The 19,599-nt window shown below is 38.5% G+C and overlaps 1 protein-coding gene across 4 annotated transcripts in view; it reads left to right on the top strand.

The window, feature by feature from the left end:
* LOC132157484 (neurexin-1a-like) overlaps positions 1-19,599 on the top strand; it is a 157,941-nt gene that overhangs the window by 55,690 nt on the left and 82,652 nt on the right. For all 4 annotated transcript variants that reach the window (XM_059566845.1, XM_059566841.1, XM_059566842.1 and 1 more), the window contains 3 exons: positions 4,710-5,093; positions 11,982-12,185; positions 14,744-14,770. In XM_059566845.1, coding sequence (XP_059422828.1) covers positions 4,710-5,093; positions 11,982-12,185; positions 14,744-14,770 — 615 coding nt within the window. The remainder of the gene's footprint in view (positions 1-4,709; positions 5,094-11,981; positions 12,186-14,743; positions 14,771-19,599) is intronic.

Genomic DNA, 19,599 nt, shown 5'->3' with positions numbered 1-19,599 from the left:
ATTGCACAGCGGATTCACCACAGCGGCGAGGGATCTTCAGCAGCGTGTCCCTCCTTCTCCTGGGCTTCGGCACCACTGTAATGATACAACCCTTGTAATCGTCGGGAAGAAGGAGGCGGGAACCGGCGGACAATCAAAACGAAACTTTAATAATTCAAAATAAACACAAAACAGCGCAACAGCCCCTCGCGGACGACTGTTGCGGACAAATAAAAAGCAAAACACAAACTAAAACCCAGGCCTGGTCCTCTCTCGTCCTTCACTGTCGTCGCTCCAGTTTTATATCCTTCCATCTCCTCCATGGGCCTCGAGACCGGCGGGTCGAACAGGTGTAGCTCATCTCCAATCACTCCACCGGCCTCGCTCCCACGTCCCTCGGCCCCGCCCCACTCGTCACATTGATCATCTGTTACATTTTGGTGGCTGTATCGAGCCACCCAATGATGAAGAAGAAGAAACAAAGTCTTTATTCACAATTCAAAATGCTCAAGAGATATCCAGGGAAACACAGGAGAAATAACGATCTCTTAAACTGAAATGTGACCGGACAATGAACAGAAGAAACCCAGGGCTTAAATACACAGTATTTAGATAATATAGATAATATTCAGAACTACGAACACATGAGAAATTAATGTGTATAGAATGGTCTATCTATAGAAATAGATGAGGGAATAATAGGAAACTATGGAAATAAACTAGTGAACGTAACTCAGACAAAGCAAAACAGAGAACTGTCAGGGTTTGAGTAGAAAGAGGAGACGAGGACTCAATAGTGCAGGCGATAAGTGATTTTATTAAAAAAAAAAAATAAAATAAACATCGAGGGTGTTTCAATGATGAACTGCCACAAGACACAAGGAGAATAATAATCAGGTAACAAGATTGGTGGGGTCAAGACAATTGATAATGAGAAAAATCATTTAAAAAAAAACCAAGCACATAGCCAGCAAAACAATCACAAGCCATGTGCTAGAACAAAACAAAACAAGAAACGAACGTGCAGCTAATAAGAAAACTCATAAGCCACGTGTTCACACAAGAGAAGACTGCACGCAGCCTTCAAAACCAAGCCGCGTGCTACACAGCACAAGACGGGAAAGGACATGAAAGCACGCAGCTCGTATTAACAATACAAGACAACAAGAAAAGCATGTGCCCAGACACAAACCGCATGCTATACAAAACACAAGTGGACAGAATAGCACACGGATGAGTGAACTCGAGACCGCACGCTCCCACAACAAGACTGAACATGGAGCGCGAGTGTCCGGACCCCGGAGCAAAATACGTACATGTGGCTCCATGTGTCGACACTTGAGTTAACAAATACTGTAAAGGAATCTGTTTTCTATAATTAGGTGGAATGCTAGTCCACTACAGATCTCCAGCAAGAAGTGCGACAGGAGACAGATGGTTGCTCAATGGTTTATCTTCAGGATGTGTCACTTTATATCATCCAGCATTGTACAGTTCTTAAATTAACAGAGGTGGCAAATGTGGTTTATTCTGAAATAAAAGAAGTATCAGAATCCGTCTGTATACATTAAACAAACATTTGCCTCAGTATACATCTTCTCTATACATTAATATTGAATACCACACGATAAATGGCGCTAAACATATGCATGTAAATAACGCGCACATCATTTCTCCATATTCTGTATAAACTGAACCACGATATGCACTGATGACAATAATCAATTTAAGTCCCCTTGCCATTCAGCCATGTGCTAATGAAAATGACATTAAAACCCCAATGTTCAAAGCATGAAATTGCAGTTATTTTGGAGGAGGTGGAAAATAATAAAATCCAGCTATTTTCAAAGCTGAAAAACAGCATTACAATGGCTGACAAAAATAAAATCTGGGCAGGAATCACTCAAAAAATAAATTTTGCTGGCTATGGATACGGACGAAGCTCAGAAGAAGTCAGGAATAAGTGGAGGGACTTCGCAAGTGTGACAAAACAGAGGGCTGTGGCATGTAAGATGAAAGCAAACAAGACTGGTGGGATATCAATTCAGTTCCTCCTCCCCCTACAGAGGAAAATAAAGTTTTGGCCATCCTGGAGCCTGAAGAATTGGAAGGAATCCTTGGAGGTATAGATGCATGTGCGTCACCAAGGCCTTTGCCTTCAAAGTCCAGGCCTCCAACATCAGGCCCTCTCCAGTCTGGCCCTTCAATATCACCAAAGGGTCCTTGTATATTGCTCTCTTCCCCTGATTCATCTCCGTCTGAGTCCTCTGACACAGAAGGCGATGCAAAAGTCAGGCAGTGTATATAAATGACAAGAGCGTCTCCCTGCAGTGCTCTTTCGGGGGAGTTATTATTCCAACAGCGGCCTTGGCTGAGGCCAGTGCTGGTAGAGGGAGTCGAAAGAAGATAAGATTGGGATTGTTTGGTCTTGGGGCGGAAATAAAATCCATGACTTTTCAGTTTGGAGAGCAGTGCAGTGAGCGTCTCTCAACGTATTAGACAATAGACGAGATGAGAGAGCAAGCAGGGAAGGCAAGGGGCAGGAGATGGAGAGAAAATGTGACCGCCTCCGTTGAGAGCCAAGAGAAGAAGATACTGCCAAAAATACTTAAGTGGTGTAACAAAGTAAAAATACACCACTGCAAATAAGTATAGTATATTTTTCTTGAACCAAATATGTACAGTCGTGGCCAAAAGTTTTGAGAATTACATAAATATTAGTTTTCAAAAGGTTTGCTGCTAAACTGCTTTTAGATCTATGTTTTAGTTGTCTCTGTGATGTACTGAAATATAATTACAAGCACTTCATACGTTTCAAAGGCTTTTATCGACAATTACATTACATTTATGCAAAGAGTCAGTATTTGCAGTGTTGGCCCTTCTTTTTCAGGACCTCTGCAATTCGACTGGGCATGCTTTCAATCAACTTCTGGGCCAAATCCTGACTGATAGCAACCCATTCTTTCATAATAACTTCTTGGAGTTTGTCAGAATTAGTGGGTTTTTGTTTGTCCACCCGCCTCTTGAGGATTGACCACAAGTTCTCAAAGGGATTAAGATCTGGGGAATTTCCAGGCCGTGGACCCGAAATTTCAAAATTCTGGTCGCCGAGCCACTTAGTTATCACTTTTGCCTTATGGCACGGTGCTCCATCGTGCTGGAAAATGCATTGTTCTTCACCAAACTGTTGTTGTATTGTTGGAAGAAGTTGCTGTTGGAGGGTGTTTTGGTACCATTCTTTATTCATGGCTGTGTTTTGGGGCAGAATTGTGAGTGAGCCCACTCCTTTGGATGAGAAGCAACCCCACACATGAATGGTGTCAGGATGCTTTACTGTTGGCATGACACAGGACTGATGGTAGCGCTCACCTTTTCTTCTCCGGACAAGCCTTTTTCCAGATGCCCCAAACAATCGGAAAGGGGCTTCATCGGAGAATATGACTTTGCCCCAGTCCTCAGCAGTCCACTCACTATACTTTCTGCAGAAGATCAATCTATCCCTGATGTTTTTTTTGGAGAGAAGTGGCTTCTTTGCTGCCCTTCTTGACACCAGGCCATCTTCCAAAAGTCTTGGCCTCACTGTGCGTGCAGATGCGCTCACACCTGCCTGCTGCCATTCCTGAGCAAGCTCTGCACTGGTGGCACTCCGATCCCGCAGCTGAATCCTCTTTAGGAGACGATCCTGGTGCTTGCTGGACTTTCTTGGACGCCCTGAAGCCTTCTTTACAAGAATTTAACCTCTTTCCTTGAAGTTCTTGATGATCCTATAAACTGTTGATTTGGGTGCAATCTTAGTAGCCACAATATCATTGCCTGTGAAGCCATTTTTATGCAATGCAATGATGGCTGCATGCGTTTCTTTGCAGGTCACCATGGTTAACAATGGAAGAACAATGATTTCAAGCATCACCCTCCTTTTAACATGTCAAGTCTGCCATTCTAACCCAATCAGCCTGACATAATGATCTCCAGCCTTGTGCTCGTCAACATTCTCATCTGAGATAACAAGATGATTACTGAAATGATCTTAGCAGGTCCTTTAATGACAGCAATGAAATGCAGTGGAAATGTTTTTTGGGATTAAGTTAATTTTCATGGCAAAGAAGGACTATACAATTCATCTGATCACTCTTCATAACATTCTGGAGCATATGCAAATTGCTATTATAAAAACTTAAGCAGCAACTTCTCCAATTTCCAATATTTATGTAATTCACAAAACATTTGGCCACGACTGTATAGCATATTTTTCTTTAACCATGCAACAAACGGTCAATATGAGCATCCCAAAGTTGCTTTAATAAACCAGTGGCACATCCACTCAGTGATGCATTACAATAGTCTAGTCACACATAATAATGTATGTGTGAATTAGATTTTTAGCATGTAAGTGTAAGCTGTAATAAAGTACAGCTTTTCTAATGTTTAAATATATATTTCATGTAATTTCAGTCTTTATATGATTTGAAACAATCATTGATGAGGTGGTGATGTGGAACCTGTACCTATTGTATGTATGTATGTATGTATGTATGCATTTATTTACACATTAAATCTAATTTTAAAAGTAACTTATCAATAGTTGTGTATTACAATAGTTTACAGCTGTGAATATATTCAATATTTATTAATATAAAGTGTTATCATCTCATGTGTACTTTATTATCTAATACATATCAGGATTTACTTTGCACAGTCTCACATTTTTCTCTGGCATTGTTGTATTCCAGGTACCATCTCCATCGACACAATTCGCACACCATACCAAGCTCCAGGAAACAGCGAGATTCTTGACCTGGATGATAGCCTGTATTTAGGAGGACTGCCAGAAAATAAAGCTGATATGGTGTTTCCTACTGAGGTGTGGACTGCTCTGCTCAACTTTGGTTATGTAGGCTGCATCCGTGACTTCTTCATCAGTGGTCAGAGCAAAGACATCCGCCGCATAGCTGAGGTGCAGAAAGCCACAGGTGTAAAGCCCTCCTGCAGTAAAGAGGCTCCTAAGCAGTGTCTCAGTAACCCCTGTCAAAACAATGGAATCTGCAGGGAAGGGTGGAACCGTTATGTGTGTGACTGCTCCGGGACAGGCAATCTCGGTCGCTCCTGTGAGAGAGGTGAGGCTGGCACTTGTTTTAAATGCTTATCACTTAATATTTCTTAAATATTTCAGAAACTTTGTATTATATTGCAGTTTTATTAAGATGGAGGTGTCTTGTTTCATTTTTGGAGCTGTTACTTTGGACAGGACATTTTGTGTGTTCCTGTCCAGTTTTTGATTTTCAGTGTCAGAATCCTGACATCCATGCTCTGTGCACTTTAATCTCTCTTTTGCCATTGAAGGCACTCTGTCTATGGGATGACATTAGTGTTACAGGTCCCGGGTAGTCGGGAAGACTGTAAGCAGTAATCAACTTGACATTAAATGAGAGAAAGAGACAAGAATTAGTTGTTTCCTTAACGGTCCTCTTTGTTGTCTTTTAATACGCATACACATGTGTATTTCAGAGTCAGTAAGACACTTTGAATCACAAAATTATTCATAAACATGTTGGTAAAAAATAATACACACTGTATAGATCAAATAAACAATAAATAAATGATAGCAACCTTAACCGAATGTACAGAAATGCCCTAATTCTTACAACTGGCCTGAATTCAGGTAAGTATCTTAAGAAAACAACTTAAGTAAGTATTTCAGGTAAGTGATACATGAGTAAACTTTTCTATGACATACTGTAAGTGTCTTAAAATTAATAATAAAATAAATAATAACAAATTGTTTGAACATTAAAACATGTAAATTACAGTTTGGTATGACAATTAATTAATTTAACTAACCTTGACATTAAATGAGAGAGAGAGAGACAAGAATTAGTTGTTTCCTTAACGGTCCTCTTTGTTGTCTGAGGATGCGCTGCAATCGTCATGGTAACTCTACTCTCTCAACTGTCACCCAGAGTTCAGAAAATGCAGCTGAACTACACAGTGCAAACTCATCATCTATTTAAGTAATTAAAATAAAACTTATATACATACATGTAAATAGAAAGTAATGTGTAAAAATAAAAATGAAATATATATATATAAATAATTTAATTTGTGATCCAAACTATATGTAGGGTGGTCACACTCTCCCCAACAAAGAAGCTAATGCCTCCAAATATTCTTTAAATAACCATATTAACTTGTTGGTTCCTTTTATCTCTCAATAGACGTATAATGGTGTAATTGTCTGGTATGGTATGTAAGGAGCAGATATGTAGAATAATAGTATGTATGTTGGTGTTGGAGAAGTGTAGTATTGGGAATAACTGCTTGCTGGCATGGCTGGTGTCCCATAAAACCCTAAAGTGTTAACTGCTGCGTGTGTTTGTAAAGATGGCTGACCTAAATGTGAGTAGGTGAGTCTCTGTGCTGGTCTTTGATGTCTTGTAGATCTTCTGGGTTGTATTGAAGGGGGATTTTCATTAGTTGTATGTGAGTTAGTTTGGACAACAAGAATGCCTCCATTTTCATGGATGCTCTCTGGTATGAATACATCCTCATCTACAGGCAAGTATTCTTCATCCGCCTGTGTTTCTGCAGGTAGATGTTCCTCAACTTTGTGTGTTTCTGTAAGTTGCTCTTTTTGTTTGCTTTGTCTATTTCCACTTATAGGTCTTCTCGGACTGGGAAGTGTAAGTTCTTCAGATGATCATTGGTAAGTTGGATCACTCTCCTTTGACAACATAGGTTGTACATTTTTTTCTCTTTTCTGTGTACTCTCTGGTATCCTTAACCAGTAGTATGTATTTTTTTTGTTCTTCAGAATCAGTCACATCACTGTTTGCTGAAGTATCTCTCTTTTTGTTTTTGACCTTTTCTTTATATTGTTCCCTTTTCTTACTGCAGGTGGCATCTCGGATACAGGTGATGGAACAGGTAGGTCAACAGTTAAGTCATTTACAAGGTGTAGCAGATTTCTGTGTAGAGTACGAATTTTTGACGTATCATTTTCTGGACTGACTCTATACTGGACTGTCATTTAGTAGTTCTTTAATGATGTAGATTTGTTTCTCCCAGTAAGACTTAAGTTTTTCTGGTCCACCTTTTCTCATAATATTCTGGACAAGTACTCTATCTCCAGGATGCAGAGTGATTCCCCTTGACTGACGGTCATAATATTTTTTTCCTTTTTCACTAGACAGTTTACTGTTTCCACTTGCAATTCTGTATGCTTCTTTCATTCGTGCAGCCCATTTATCAGCATATCTCGTTGGAGAGTCATCTGTTTCTTCTGAATTCAATCCAAACAGTAGATCAACTGGCAGACGAGGAGATCGGCCAAACATTAAGTAGAAGGGTGAAAATCCAGTTGCCTCATGTCTCGTGCAGTTATAAGCATGGAAAACACATGCTAGATGTTCTTCCCAGTTCTCCTTTTCCTTCTCTCGGAGTGTTCTCAGCATTTGTTAGAGAGTCCTATTGAATCGCTCAGCTGGGTTACCTTGGGGATGATAGGGTGTGGTCCTTGAGTTTCCAACTCCAGACAGTCTATTCAAGGTCTTGAACAGTTCATTCTCAAACTCTCTTCCTTGGTCATGATGTAATTTATTTGGAAATCCAAAGCATGGAATAAAATCATTGAATATCTTTTCTGCCTCAATTCTTCCAGCCTTGTTCTTGGTTGCATAAGCTTGAGCATACCTGGTAAAGTGATCAATTACAACCAGTATGTACTCAAAACCACCTTTACTCCTCTCCAGGTGTAGATAATCTATGGAAACGAGTTCAAGAGGAAAAGTAGTTGTAATGCTTCCCATTGGAGATCTCTCATGGGTAATAGGCTTCTTTTGCTTAATGCATCTTCTGGTAACATAATTTTCGATATCCATTTTCATATGTGGCCAATAAAATCTCTCTCTTGCCAGATGTATCACCCTTTCTGTGCCCACATGACCCATGTCATCATGAAGATGCTTCAGGACATTTTTCTTAAATTCAGCAGGTAAGACCAGTTGTTTCTGGTGAGTGGTCCTTCGATACAGCAAGCCATTTTCAACGTGCAGTTTTTTCCACTCATGTAATAATTTCTTGACTGGGCCATGTAACCATCTTCTGACTTCATTGGTGAGAGTTTGGTTGTTTACCTTACGTTTTAATATGTCCCCAATTGCAGGATCTTCTTTCTGTGCTCTCTGTAACTCACTGTGATGTATTGTTGACAGAAAACTATGGTGAGACGATTCTGGGCATGTGTTGGTAATATCAGAGTTCTGAGCTGTAATGAGAGTAGTTATCCAGGCTACATCCTTTTTCTTTGCTACCTGGCTCCCTTTCCAAGTTGCACGGACTGCATCAACTGACATTTCTCCTGAACATGAGGCCACATACCATTCTATGTCCAGAGGACAACGAGATAGAGTGTCAGCATCTATATTTTCCTTTCCTGGTCTATACTTGATGTCAAAATGGAAATCGGACAATTCTCCCACCCAACGGTGGCCCACAGCATTGAGCTTGGCAGTGCTCATCACATAGGTTAGGGGGTTATTATCAGTGTACACAGTGAAGTGAGGCGCATAAAACAGATAATGTGTTCCCAGGGTGTTCTTGTGTTCTTCAGTCCAGACCACTGGTGTTTTAGAAGGAAGCTGGTTACCTTTCCCTTTGGTTTTGTTGTTTCTTTCCATTAGTCTATCTGTATTATTGTTATTTACTTGCAGAAGATCATAGAGGGGTTTGGCAATTCTAGAGAAGTCCTGGATGTATGTTCTGTAATAGCTTAAGAATCCCAGCAATTTTCGCACTTCTTCAATGGTGCTTGGTGACTTTTCTCCAAGTGACAAAATGGCGTTGATGTCTTTGGCCTCAATGCGGACACCTTCAGCAGAAATGAGTCGTCCCACATAGCGAACCTTTCTTTTGAAGAACTCACATTTTTTTGGTCTAAGTTTCACCCCATGCTGTTGTAGTGCTTTTAAGACCCTTCTAAGTCTTTCAAGGTGGTCTTCAAAATTCTTTGCATAACAGAGTATGTCATCCAGGTAAGGTACGCAAGAATCATTTCGAATGGAGTCCAGCATCTCTTCTATGCTTCTCTGGAATGCATCAGTTGCGTTGGAAAACCAGCTGTAACCCCCTAAAGTATCTGTAATATCTTGTATACGAGGCAAAGGATGTCTGTCTGGTACTGTCTTCTTATTAAGCGAATGGTAGTCAATGCAAAGTCTAAGTGAACCATCTTTCTTTCTTACGCATACAACAGGAGCAGAGTATGGTGACTTGGACTTAACAATCCAACCTCTAGCCAACAAGTCTTGAATGTACTCCTTGACTTCCTGATAGAGTGGTTTAGAATGATATTCTGGTATTGAATGATATTGACAAGAGCATTGGCCTTATCGTTTTCAATTTCCATTGCTTTGCCAAGGAGGTTGGCAAGGGTGAACAAACCTTGTGATTGACTTTCACCAGCTCTTATAATCTCTTGGACGACATTAAAGCCCAGAATGGGTCTTTCTAACCCAATTCTGCTTACCAGAAAAGGAACCTGTATAGCCAGTCTATACAGCTTCCTAGAAGGTTAAGAGAAATCTCCACCCAGCCATGGAAGGATATTAGGTCCTTTTTTACATCTCTGACCTCCAGTTCCTGTGGGTCAATAATCTCTGTGAGTGGGCGAAGCTTTACGTGAGGTAAGTACATTTCTTTCCAATTATAATCCATAATGCTCACCTGAGCTCCTGTATCTAATAAAACAGTGACAGTAAAACCATTCATAGTACATTTCATAAGACACTTTTCCCCTACAAGCTGAGCAACTCTCATTTGATTGGACTGGTGTGGTAAGTATGAAGATGTGATCTTATGGATTTGTTTTGATGGAGTCAAAGTGGTTGTAGGAGCTTGTAACATTTCATACTGGGACGAACACTTTACTTCGTTCACTGGTTGTCCCTCTGCAGTGATCGTTCCCCATTTCCCTGCTCTCTTGGCTTCCTAAGGCAACCTACAGCTCTGTGTCCCTCAGCACCGCATATAAAACAATGGCTGCAAGTATTCACATTTTCAGCTGTACATTCGTGGCATCTTGACTGTTGTTGTCTTTGAGGAGGACATCTACTTGAAAAGAATTGGGTTTTGGGTCTTGCCCTGTATTGAGGTTGTGTTCGATACTGGGTCTGAGACTGCACCTGTTTATCCGGGTTGTACAATGGCATGGCAGATGGTGGGAACAGTATTGGATGCTGAAAGTCGAAAACAGGCTGTTGAGGTGGTTGCAGTAGTTGCTGATGTCTTTGAGGTTGTGTTTTGCTGTACTCATACCACAAATTAGAAGGTTTTTTTCATTCCAGACTGTTTCAGGGAATTCACTGCAGTAGTTAAATTTTATATTTCTACCCTGCTGAATGGTCTTATCTTTTGTCGTCTCAGCCACACCCAACATTTCTTTAGCCCCATTGTAAGACTCCAACTGTGCGCTGTGTGCATGCACCACCTTATGGTGAGTAGACTGACCCAGCCAGAGTTGCCTCTCACTTTCATCACTTGTAATTCTTATTACATGCCTCAGCAGGGTTTCATCAGAAACATTGTGGTCTAAGAGGAAAGGTCTAAACTCTCGTCGAATGTCACTGTGCTTTAGGCCGATGCCTTGTGAAACAGTATGGAGAAACACACTCTGAACTGTATGATCATCATATCTGATGTCTGAATTCACCTGTCTAGAGCAGAACAATATCTTCTGCTTTAGGCTGATCATGTGGTACAGGAACTGCTGTGGCGTCTCATGGTCCTGCTGCTTGGCAGTCATACGTTCCTGGAAAAGTTCAGTACTGCTGCTTTCACCTAGATGACACTGGAGAAAACTCTTCAATTCCGCAACTGTCATGTCATCCTTGGTTATTAACATATCTTTAAAATTTCCAGGTTTAATCATGCGAAACACCCCTCGGATTATATCGCTTTCAGTTTTTTCCTTAATGTCTTCGTCTATTTGCTTGCACAGATTGCTGATACTTATGTCAGAGACACTATCTCCTATTTGTCCCCCATAGATCCTGAATTCTCGATGTTGCAACATTGCAATGTCTCTTATAGAGACCATGGTCTCAGGTGCAGAATGAAGTGTACTGTGATTATTGAATTCCTTGTTTGGAAGATGTGTGTGTAATGTGTCTTTGGATGTAGGTAGTGTGGAAGGTATAGTTCTACAGGCTAAAAGTTTTCTACCTAAATCCTCATAGTTTGATAACATTCTCTGGTATTCATCCTCTGATGTGTCTGTGTTATGAGGTGCAATAGATGGCTGAGTAACTATTTCACTCCTAGTAGCACGTTGCTCTACGATTTCATCAATAAAATCATTTAAATTCAATAACACAGACATCCCTTTATCAGGTAGCCTAGACATTTCACAGCTGTCCATGTAAGTGTGTACACTCTGTGTGACATCTGCGTCTGATGCAGGGTGATTGTCTTTTGCCAACTGGAAGAGTTCACCTGTGTTCAGAGTGTAGACTTTCTTCATGATGTTCCAGATAAGTCTCTTTCTTTCTTCGTCGGACATGATGCACTTCCAGGTAGATCTGGTTATGTGGTGATGCTCCTGGTCAGGATGATGCTGGTGACCTGCTCCCTTTAGCCTCTCACACACGTTGCTCCCTTCCTGAAGAATGTGTTCTGCTGCCCCTAGATTCAAAATCACTGGACCAGGTGTCTTCAGAGTAACGCTGATCCCGGACGACGAGCCCCCAAAATCTGTTACAGGTCCCGGGCAGTCGGGTGGTCACATTAGTCTCAAAATTATTAACATAATTTATAATATTTACATAATTATCCATGTTCTTGATACAGGTTTCGTACCACCAAGAATCAAATGCCTTTCAACTTAAATGTACTTAAAGTGTGCAGCAGTTTCTACAAATAGAAATAGAATAGATTTTTTTAATCATTTACAAACAATTTTTTTTTGTGATTAATGTCATTGATATAGTATAATCTTTGCCTTTCATCTGCAGATGCCACGATTCTCAGCTATGATGGCAGTAAATTCATGAAGGTCCAGTTATCTGTAGCTATGTACACAGAGGCTGAAGAAGTTTCGCTACGGTTCCGATGCCAGCGGGCATATGGTGTTCTCATGGCAACCACTTCTCGAGACTCGGCAGACACCCTCCGTTTGGAGCTGGATACAAGTCGCGTCCGGCTCACGGTTAATCTAGGTATCTGTGCTAAACACATTCTATCACACACCTGTGACCAAATGTACTCAAACTTGTTCATGTCTAGCCAGAAATTAACTTTAAACAAGACCCTTTTTTGCTGTCTGTGCTGTCATGCACTTAAAACCTCTCTTTAAAGCACATCACACAGAAACCCACTCGTGTCTTCAAGGTGGAGATGCTCAGAGCCCTTCAATGCTCGGAGTCTGCAGCTTTCCGTACACACTCAAACACCTCAGCTGTGCTCTATGTTAAAGGGGAATGCTCTGTGTTGTATAACAGCTCTCTTTGTTGCCCTTCCCATTTGAAAACTAGCCATATTTCTCAGAGTGTAAACACTAAAACAAAGTATTAATTCATTCTAAAGCTGTGAACTTCAGTTATCCACAGGTATAACATGTCTAAAGGCTGATTTATACTGCTGTGTCTGACCTAGACTGTAGCATCTATGGTGTGACCTACATGACTGTTTGCAGGCTGGCTTAAGAGGTGCAGGTCAGACTACAGATCAGAACCAGCTAAAATAAACTCCTGTTGACTACAGTGTTGTTCCATAGAGCCAGTCGAATCGTCCAAATATATGTCAAGTTCTAGTCTTTCACATTGCCATGTGTGAACGTAAAAGACAAGAAACAACATTTGTGACAACTGCTTTAAAATATATGTGTGTGAATCAAACCACTCTCACACTCTCTTTATTTATATAAAGAATGACATATAATTATAAATCTAATAAGATTATAATAAGATATAATAAGATAACACTGCATATAAGGCTTTTGCACAAGCAAAAGTAATTGATTCATAGAGAATGGAAAGGGGTTCTTAGTATCTGAATGACAGCGTGACTCTGCACAGCTCACACTCCCAAAGTGAATGCTGTTTACCTGTTAATACGCACACAGAAAAAAAAAAGAAAAGCTCAGTGCTCAGTAATCTGTCACAGTATTGAGTATTTAAATGCTCCTTTAAAACAGTACCATGGGAGGTGTCCAAATATACGCAAACAATATACCGCCACTCGGGTCTTTCAAAGTTCTTATTACCTCTGAGCAAAGAATGAAGAATAACTTCAGGTATTCCAGAGCTTTAGAATTTGTAAAGTTCAACTAAAAAATCTGTCATAGTTTGCTCTTTTGTTCTTTTGTGGAACACAAAAGAAGATATTTTGAGAAATATCTCAGTGTTTTTTAACTATACAACAGAAGTCAATATAATTCCATTTTTATTTTATTGAATTAATAACAGTGTATCTTAGGTAAACGCATTCCCCCGCATGATGAGTCAGCTCTGGTCTTTGACTGCGTGCAGCCCCTTCTTTGCTGAGGTTGATGGCACACTAGGCTGAGACCCTGATTCTGGTGAACTTGGATGAAATATCTCAATAAATCACTACCTAAAAACAAGCATAGTGATTTCAGTGGAAACTGATTTTCTTGATATTGTATAACTGATAACTGATATCCTTTTAATCAAGGAATTTACGTTGTTTCATTGTGAAAAGTCTGCATCTAATTTATGAACCATGCACAATCCAACTTAATGGAACCAGGTGCTACAGGGTAACACTTTATAATAACATTCAGTTGTAAGTCATTTTTAAGTGATTAGTTAATGATAAACTAATCATTTATAAAACATCCATTAGAGATGAATTAGTGACATGCTAACTATGGGTCTATGTTTTGTTAATTCATTTACAAGTCATTTATAAATAATTAGTTAATTATGAGCTTATCATTACAAAACATGACTATACCTTCACAAATGATTATTAAGTAATATGCTAAGAATTTACAAATCTGTCATAAGTTATCTTAAAAAATAGCATATCAATGAAATGATCAAACAGATCCTTAGCAAATGGTTAATAGTCACTAGAATATTACTTAATAATTTTTGAACATAGTCATGTTTTGTAAATGATTATTTCATCAATATCTAATCACTAGTAAATTATTTTTAACTTAAACTACAAAACACAGATAAGAATATTAACATATCACTTCATTTATGAACACATAATCATGATTTGTAAAAGATTAGTTAATCATTAACTAATCACTTATAAATAACTTACAACTGAATGTTACCACCAGTAACAAAGAAATATGGATTACTAGGCAGTTTACTAGTCATAGTCACAGCCTGACCAATGGTATGATGCTTTGGCATTTCCATTCTTAGTCAAAAACATTTCCATTAGTAATCAAATTTGTACATATACAGATAAACAGGGTTTTTGAGGGTTAAAACCCTTTTACTGACCATTTGATGAAAGTAAAAGAAAAAGTCTTCTAGACCCTATTTTTAGTCCACTTGTGGAAAAATTCCAACTTAAATGCTGACTAATTTTGGCTTAAAAAATAGAAGTAATATTTGTACAATATTCGTAGAAAGATAACAGGACATTTTGGTGAATGCGATGGCATGCAAAAGCATCAGGATCATTGGTGTTCTTGTGTGTCTGTCCCCAGAGAAGTGGGTTATGTGCTTCAATATCTGCAGATGTTACTTTGAAGGCTAAATTTACATGTCATTTATTCTTCCCCATTTAGACTGTGACAGGATAAACTGTACCACGAGTAAGTGACACTTTCTATCCTTTCATACCTTCCATTTACTAATGTTGAATTGTTTTCTACCTGTGATTTTTTAATAAATAATTTATTTGAATGTTTTTTTGAGGTTCACTTATAATGTTATTAATGTTTTAAGCACAAAAACATGATAATTTTCCCTTTTGTTGGAAAAGCTTTGTTTTGGTGCAGTGTCTCCAGGACTTGTCAGTAAACAGCAGTGCATCTCTCTGTCACCTCACTGCTCACCTCTGATGAGCAGGTTATGGAGTTATGCTATTCTGAAGGTGTTCTGATACAAATGTCTACCACAACATGGAGAAATTAGATAAGTCATTATGGCAATGCAATGCTTTTACTGTAAGGAGGAGGAATTTTTTATAATAGCACAACAGCCTCTTATATGTCAAAAGATCCAAGAAAATTGGATCGCTAATGTCATAAGGCCAATTACACAACTGCAAGTGGCAAATGCTAAAAATTGTGAAGAATGCCAAAGTGATAAATTAAGGTGGTGGTTCCACAGGAAATTATGTTTTTAATTAATATTTACAGTTCATTCAGGCATTCTTTGCTTTAGTGAAAAAACTAAACAAAAAAAAGTCCCTCTCCTGTTATATATTAATTGGAAAAAAATGCTTTACCTTTACCTAGATTTGCAAAATTCAAAACGCATCTCCCTTATGTTACACACTGTATAACAAAGATCTCTCTTAACGAGCTGATGATCCTAATCAAGAATGTTAACTTACATACAAATAAGACATACAAAATATGCAGATCAGTGGGTCCCCAGGACCGCGGTTGAGAACTACTGCTATAGAGGACCTTAATGAGGCCCAGTAACAAGACTGGCAGGTTTTTAACTCATAAAATTAATTCAGGAGAGAACAAAACTCATATATCACTTACAACTGCATGTCCTTATAATGTAGGGATATAAACCTAAAACCTGAACACATCTTACATTAGCACATTTAGTCTCATAATGCAGGTCAAACCGGTAGTCATACACAGGGTAGTAAATAGAGAATGGTGAATGAAAATCTTGCAATTTATTGGACTATAACCTGAATTAACCATCAATTAATAATGTTGCACTTATATTGTTTACTGAATGGGAATTGTCTGATTGTGTGCAATCTCAGATCTGGTTGAGTCTGGAGTGATATTTTGAAAAGCCAGTCAAGGATGGTAACTTGAGTGATGAGTTGACTTGGTGGCATCTAATGATTTGTTTGTTCAAACATTCTAATTAATGGAATCACAACAAGGTTTAATCAGTCAAACATCATCTTAAGTTTGGAAGGTAACTATGTTATCTCACCATATATCAACATACTTGATTACATGCAATTTATTGACCTCTCTGCACCTGACCGCCAAGTCAGCAAATATTAACTTATTCCCCTCATGGACAGCCTCTTTTCATGGAATGTTTAAATGCAACAAACACAACACCATCAAGGAATAACATTAGGAAGGTGGTGATTTTTTCTTTTTTTCATTATGCACTGTAATATCCAGCCTGGAATTTACAAGTAAACCCTTGATCCTTCAGATTTGAAACTGCATTGTTCACAACCTGCTCCACATTTCCTGCTCCTAACAAACTGGTCTCACAATTCCCATAAACCAATCCCATCTTTTCCTATTTGTAGCCCAGGGTGATGGACTTCACTGGTATCTGTTGGCATTTATTTCAAACAATTCCACATCTCAAAGAAAACACTGCAAGTGCACAAACTTCTTGATGTAACTATTGGCCTTGCTATCCATCCTTGCCACTACATTATTGGTAATGTAATCGCACAGGACAGTACAGTACAGTACAGTAATCGCACACAGTAATCACACACATTTTGTGGTGCTTACTCTCTTGCAATAGAAAATATACACAAGTTTAATTTTTTTTTAAATCTGAAGTCATTGGCTCCTCCAGCTTTTACAAAATCTATGCACCTGTTTTGCACCAATCAGAATAACCTCAAACAGCTGTGAACAGGATGGGGAAAAATGAACAACCCTTCACAACTTGTTTGCTAGCTGCTGCCAGCCAGTTGTGTAGTCCTAGGTTTTGTGACATATCTTGAGAAGTAACTAACTACTATGCTCCTAACACAAGGATAGGAAACTGTGCTGGGACACATTTTCATTTCAAACCTAATTGTCACACACCTGAATAACAATTATCGTTTTAAGGATTAGTTGAAAATTACAAGCAGGTCTGTTTATGTGGCATTGGAAGTTGATATTTTGCCTGACTCTTTCAACAATTTGCCTAACCTCAGTCAACTTAGATGGAGGTACATCATATTCCACTACTAGCTACAGTACATTAGGTTCATCCACTTATGTCTTTGTAAGTAACTTAAAAAAGTGGGCACCTACAAACAATCGGTTCAAATTGTTTTTATCTCATTGAACATTTGTAATGTTATTGCTGCTATTACTACCATTGTATATTTGTTAATATTACTCATGTAGTCTCATCTCAATTTGCACATCTGTTACTGATACTGCTGCTATTGTTATCATGTAGTTGCACTCAATTTGCACTTTACTGCACTATTGTTTTTTGCACATTAGTTAATACTGTACATTTCCATATATAAATATCACATACATAAGTCTATATTTCTTTTTTCACATTCTATATTCCTACTCTATCCTCGCATATATAAAAGTGCTTCTCAATAAATTAGAATGTCATGAAAAAGTTCATTTATTTCAGTAATTCCACTCAAATTGTGGAACTTGGGTACTAAATAAATTCAATGCAAACATACTGAAGTAGTTTTAGTCTTTGGTTCTTGATTCATATCGGCTGGATGCGTACTGGGTCCGGGTGACTACAGTGGCTCTAATGCAGCCTAAAAATCTTAACGGATTTGGATATTAGAAGCATATTAGAGTGTTGTTATGTGTAAGTCAGGTTAAAGAGATGGGTCTTTAATCTAGATTTAAACTGCAAGAGTGTGTCTGCCTCCCGAACAATGTTAGGTAGGTTATTCCAGAGTTTAGGAGCTAAATAGAAAAAGGTTCTGCCGCCCGCAGTTGACTTTGATATTCTAGGTATTATCAAATTATCTTGTGTTATTGTGCAACAAATAATTGGTGTTACAATTTACACTCAATAATTTAAAACAGGGACTAGGATTTTATTTGGACAGACCATACAGTATCACCAAATGTCAAAACATATATCTATAAACAAATAATTTGTCTGAATGATCAATATTAAGGATTGAAATGAGCATTATCATTAAACTGCAAAAAAGAATTTTTATGAGTGTCATGTTTAGTGGTATTAATAATAATAATAATAATAATAATAATAATAAAAACTAAATAAAATATACCTTCTTGTAGCTCAAACAGTAGATCATGGCATTAGCTATCACTAGATCATGTGTTCGATTCACAGGAAAAGCAAAAATTTAAAATTATAAACTGTGTACACTGTGTGCAGTGTAAGTCACTTTTGATAATAATGATAATCATAAAAATAAAAAAAGAATAAATGAAGAACTAAATAAAGAAAATAAAGAACACTGATCAATTATGTGTTGTTAAACATACATTTTTTTACCAAAAACTATATATTTTTCATTTAAGTTTCAGTTCGATTCAAGTTTATTTGTATATGTTATTTATTTGTAGCTTTTTTCATGATACAAATCATTGCAAAGCAGCTTTACAGAAAATTAAGTTTACCTTTCAAGGGAACTTCGAATAGCATCCTCTAGGGGCCGCTATGGGGAATGCCTTGGGGTGACCCGTTTCTGAAGCATACATTGAAAAACACCAACAACACATTGGCCGGCGACAGCACATGACGTCACTACCAGTGTGACTATAGTATAAATAAACGCCAGGAGAACACGTCATTCACTTCTTCGCATTCATGGTCCGTTTAGTTTGAATCGTGGATTTTGAATGATAAGAGCGATCTTTTTTCTATCATCATGGCAAGCACTAGCAAAACATTTAGAGGATTTTGACACCTAATGAAGACACGATCTCTGCGTTTTTTTGTTTGGGCGAAGAGCACACATGCAATGTCCTTGAGAGGGCAATTTGCGTGCATTGTGGGCGTTTTTCCATGAAAAAGCGCCACACTCATTTGTCTCTCTTTTTTAGGAAAAAGGGATGTAAGGGAAACAGGTCAATTAAGCCCAAAGGGAATTTGAAGAGAATCACTAAGATGGCCAGCGATTCATTGAACGATCCATATAACATCAACTCTGCAATGGATATTAATAACTAAAGTATAGTCAAAACACTATTAATTAGCACAGTAACAAGATCGGCAGTTTAAGACATTAACTTGTAAGCACAAAACACAAGATTCTTATCTTTTCAATATGAATAAGGCTTTATTAGATAAATCTAAGACATAAACTAATCTAACACATAAACGCACTCACACATTCACACAAGTTGCAGGAAGAGAGAAAGTTACGAAAGAACGAGTTTAAGAGAATAAAAATCTGAAAAATCTATAGTCGTTGTAGTGATGTCTTGGGAAGCCCGTGATTGGGCGTTGGCTGACGATGCAGAGTTGTGGGCTGGTTGTAGTTTCAGGGAAGGTGGTTGAGGTCTCGGAGACTCAGAGACACAGCGTTACAAAACTTAACTCAGAAAACTTAACTCACTCTCAACAGAAAAGAAAAGAAACTAAAGTAAAAAAATTAGAAGTAAAGTTTGACGAGACTAGGTGGTGTTTCTTCTCATCGTGGCTAAGTAGCAGCAGGCGTGCAGGCTGAAGCATGCTGGAACAGCACTCAAAGAATCCAAACGGTGTTGACTAAAAGCATGACTAAAAGCAAAAG

Source organism: Carassius carassius, chromosome 14, assembly GCF_963082965.1.
Source record: "Carassius carassius chromosome 14, fCarCar2.1, whole genome shotgun sequence".
In the NCBI taxonomy this organism is placed as follows: Eukaryota; Metazoa; Chordata; class Actinopteri; order Cypriniformes; family Cyprinidae; genus Carassius; species Carassius carassius.
The sequence above is the reverse complement of the archived record's forward strand: the minus strand, read 5'-3'. Positions and strand labels throughout refer to the sequence as shown.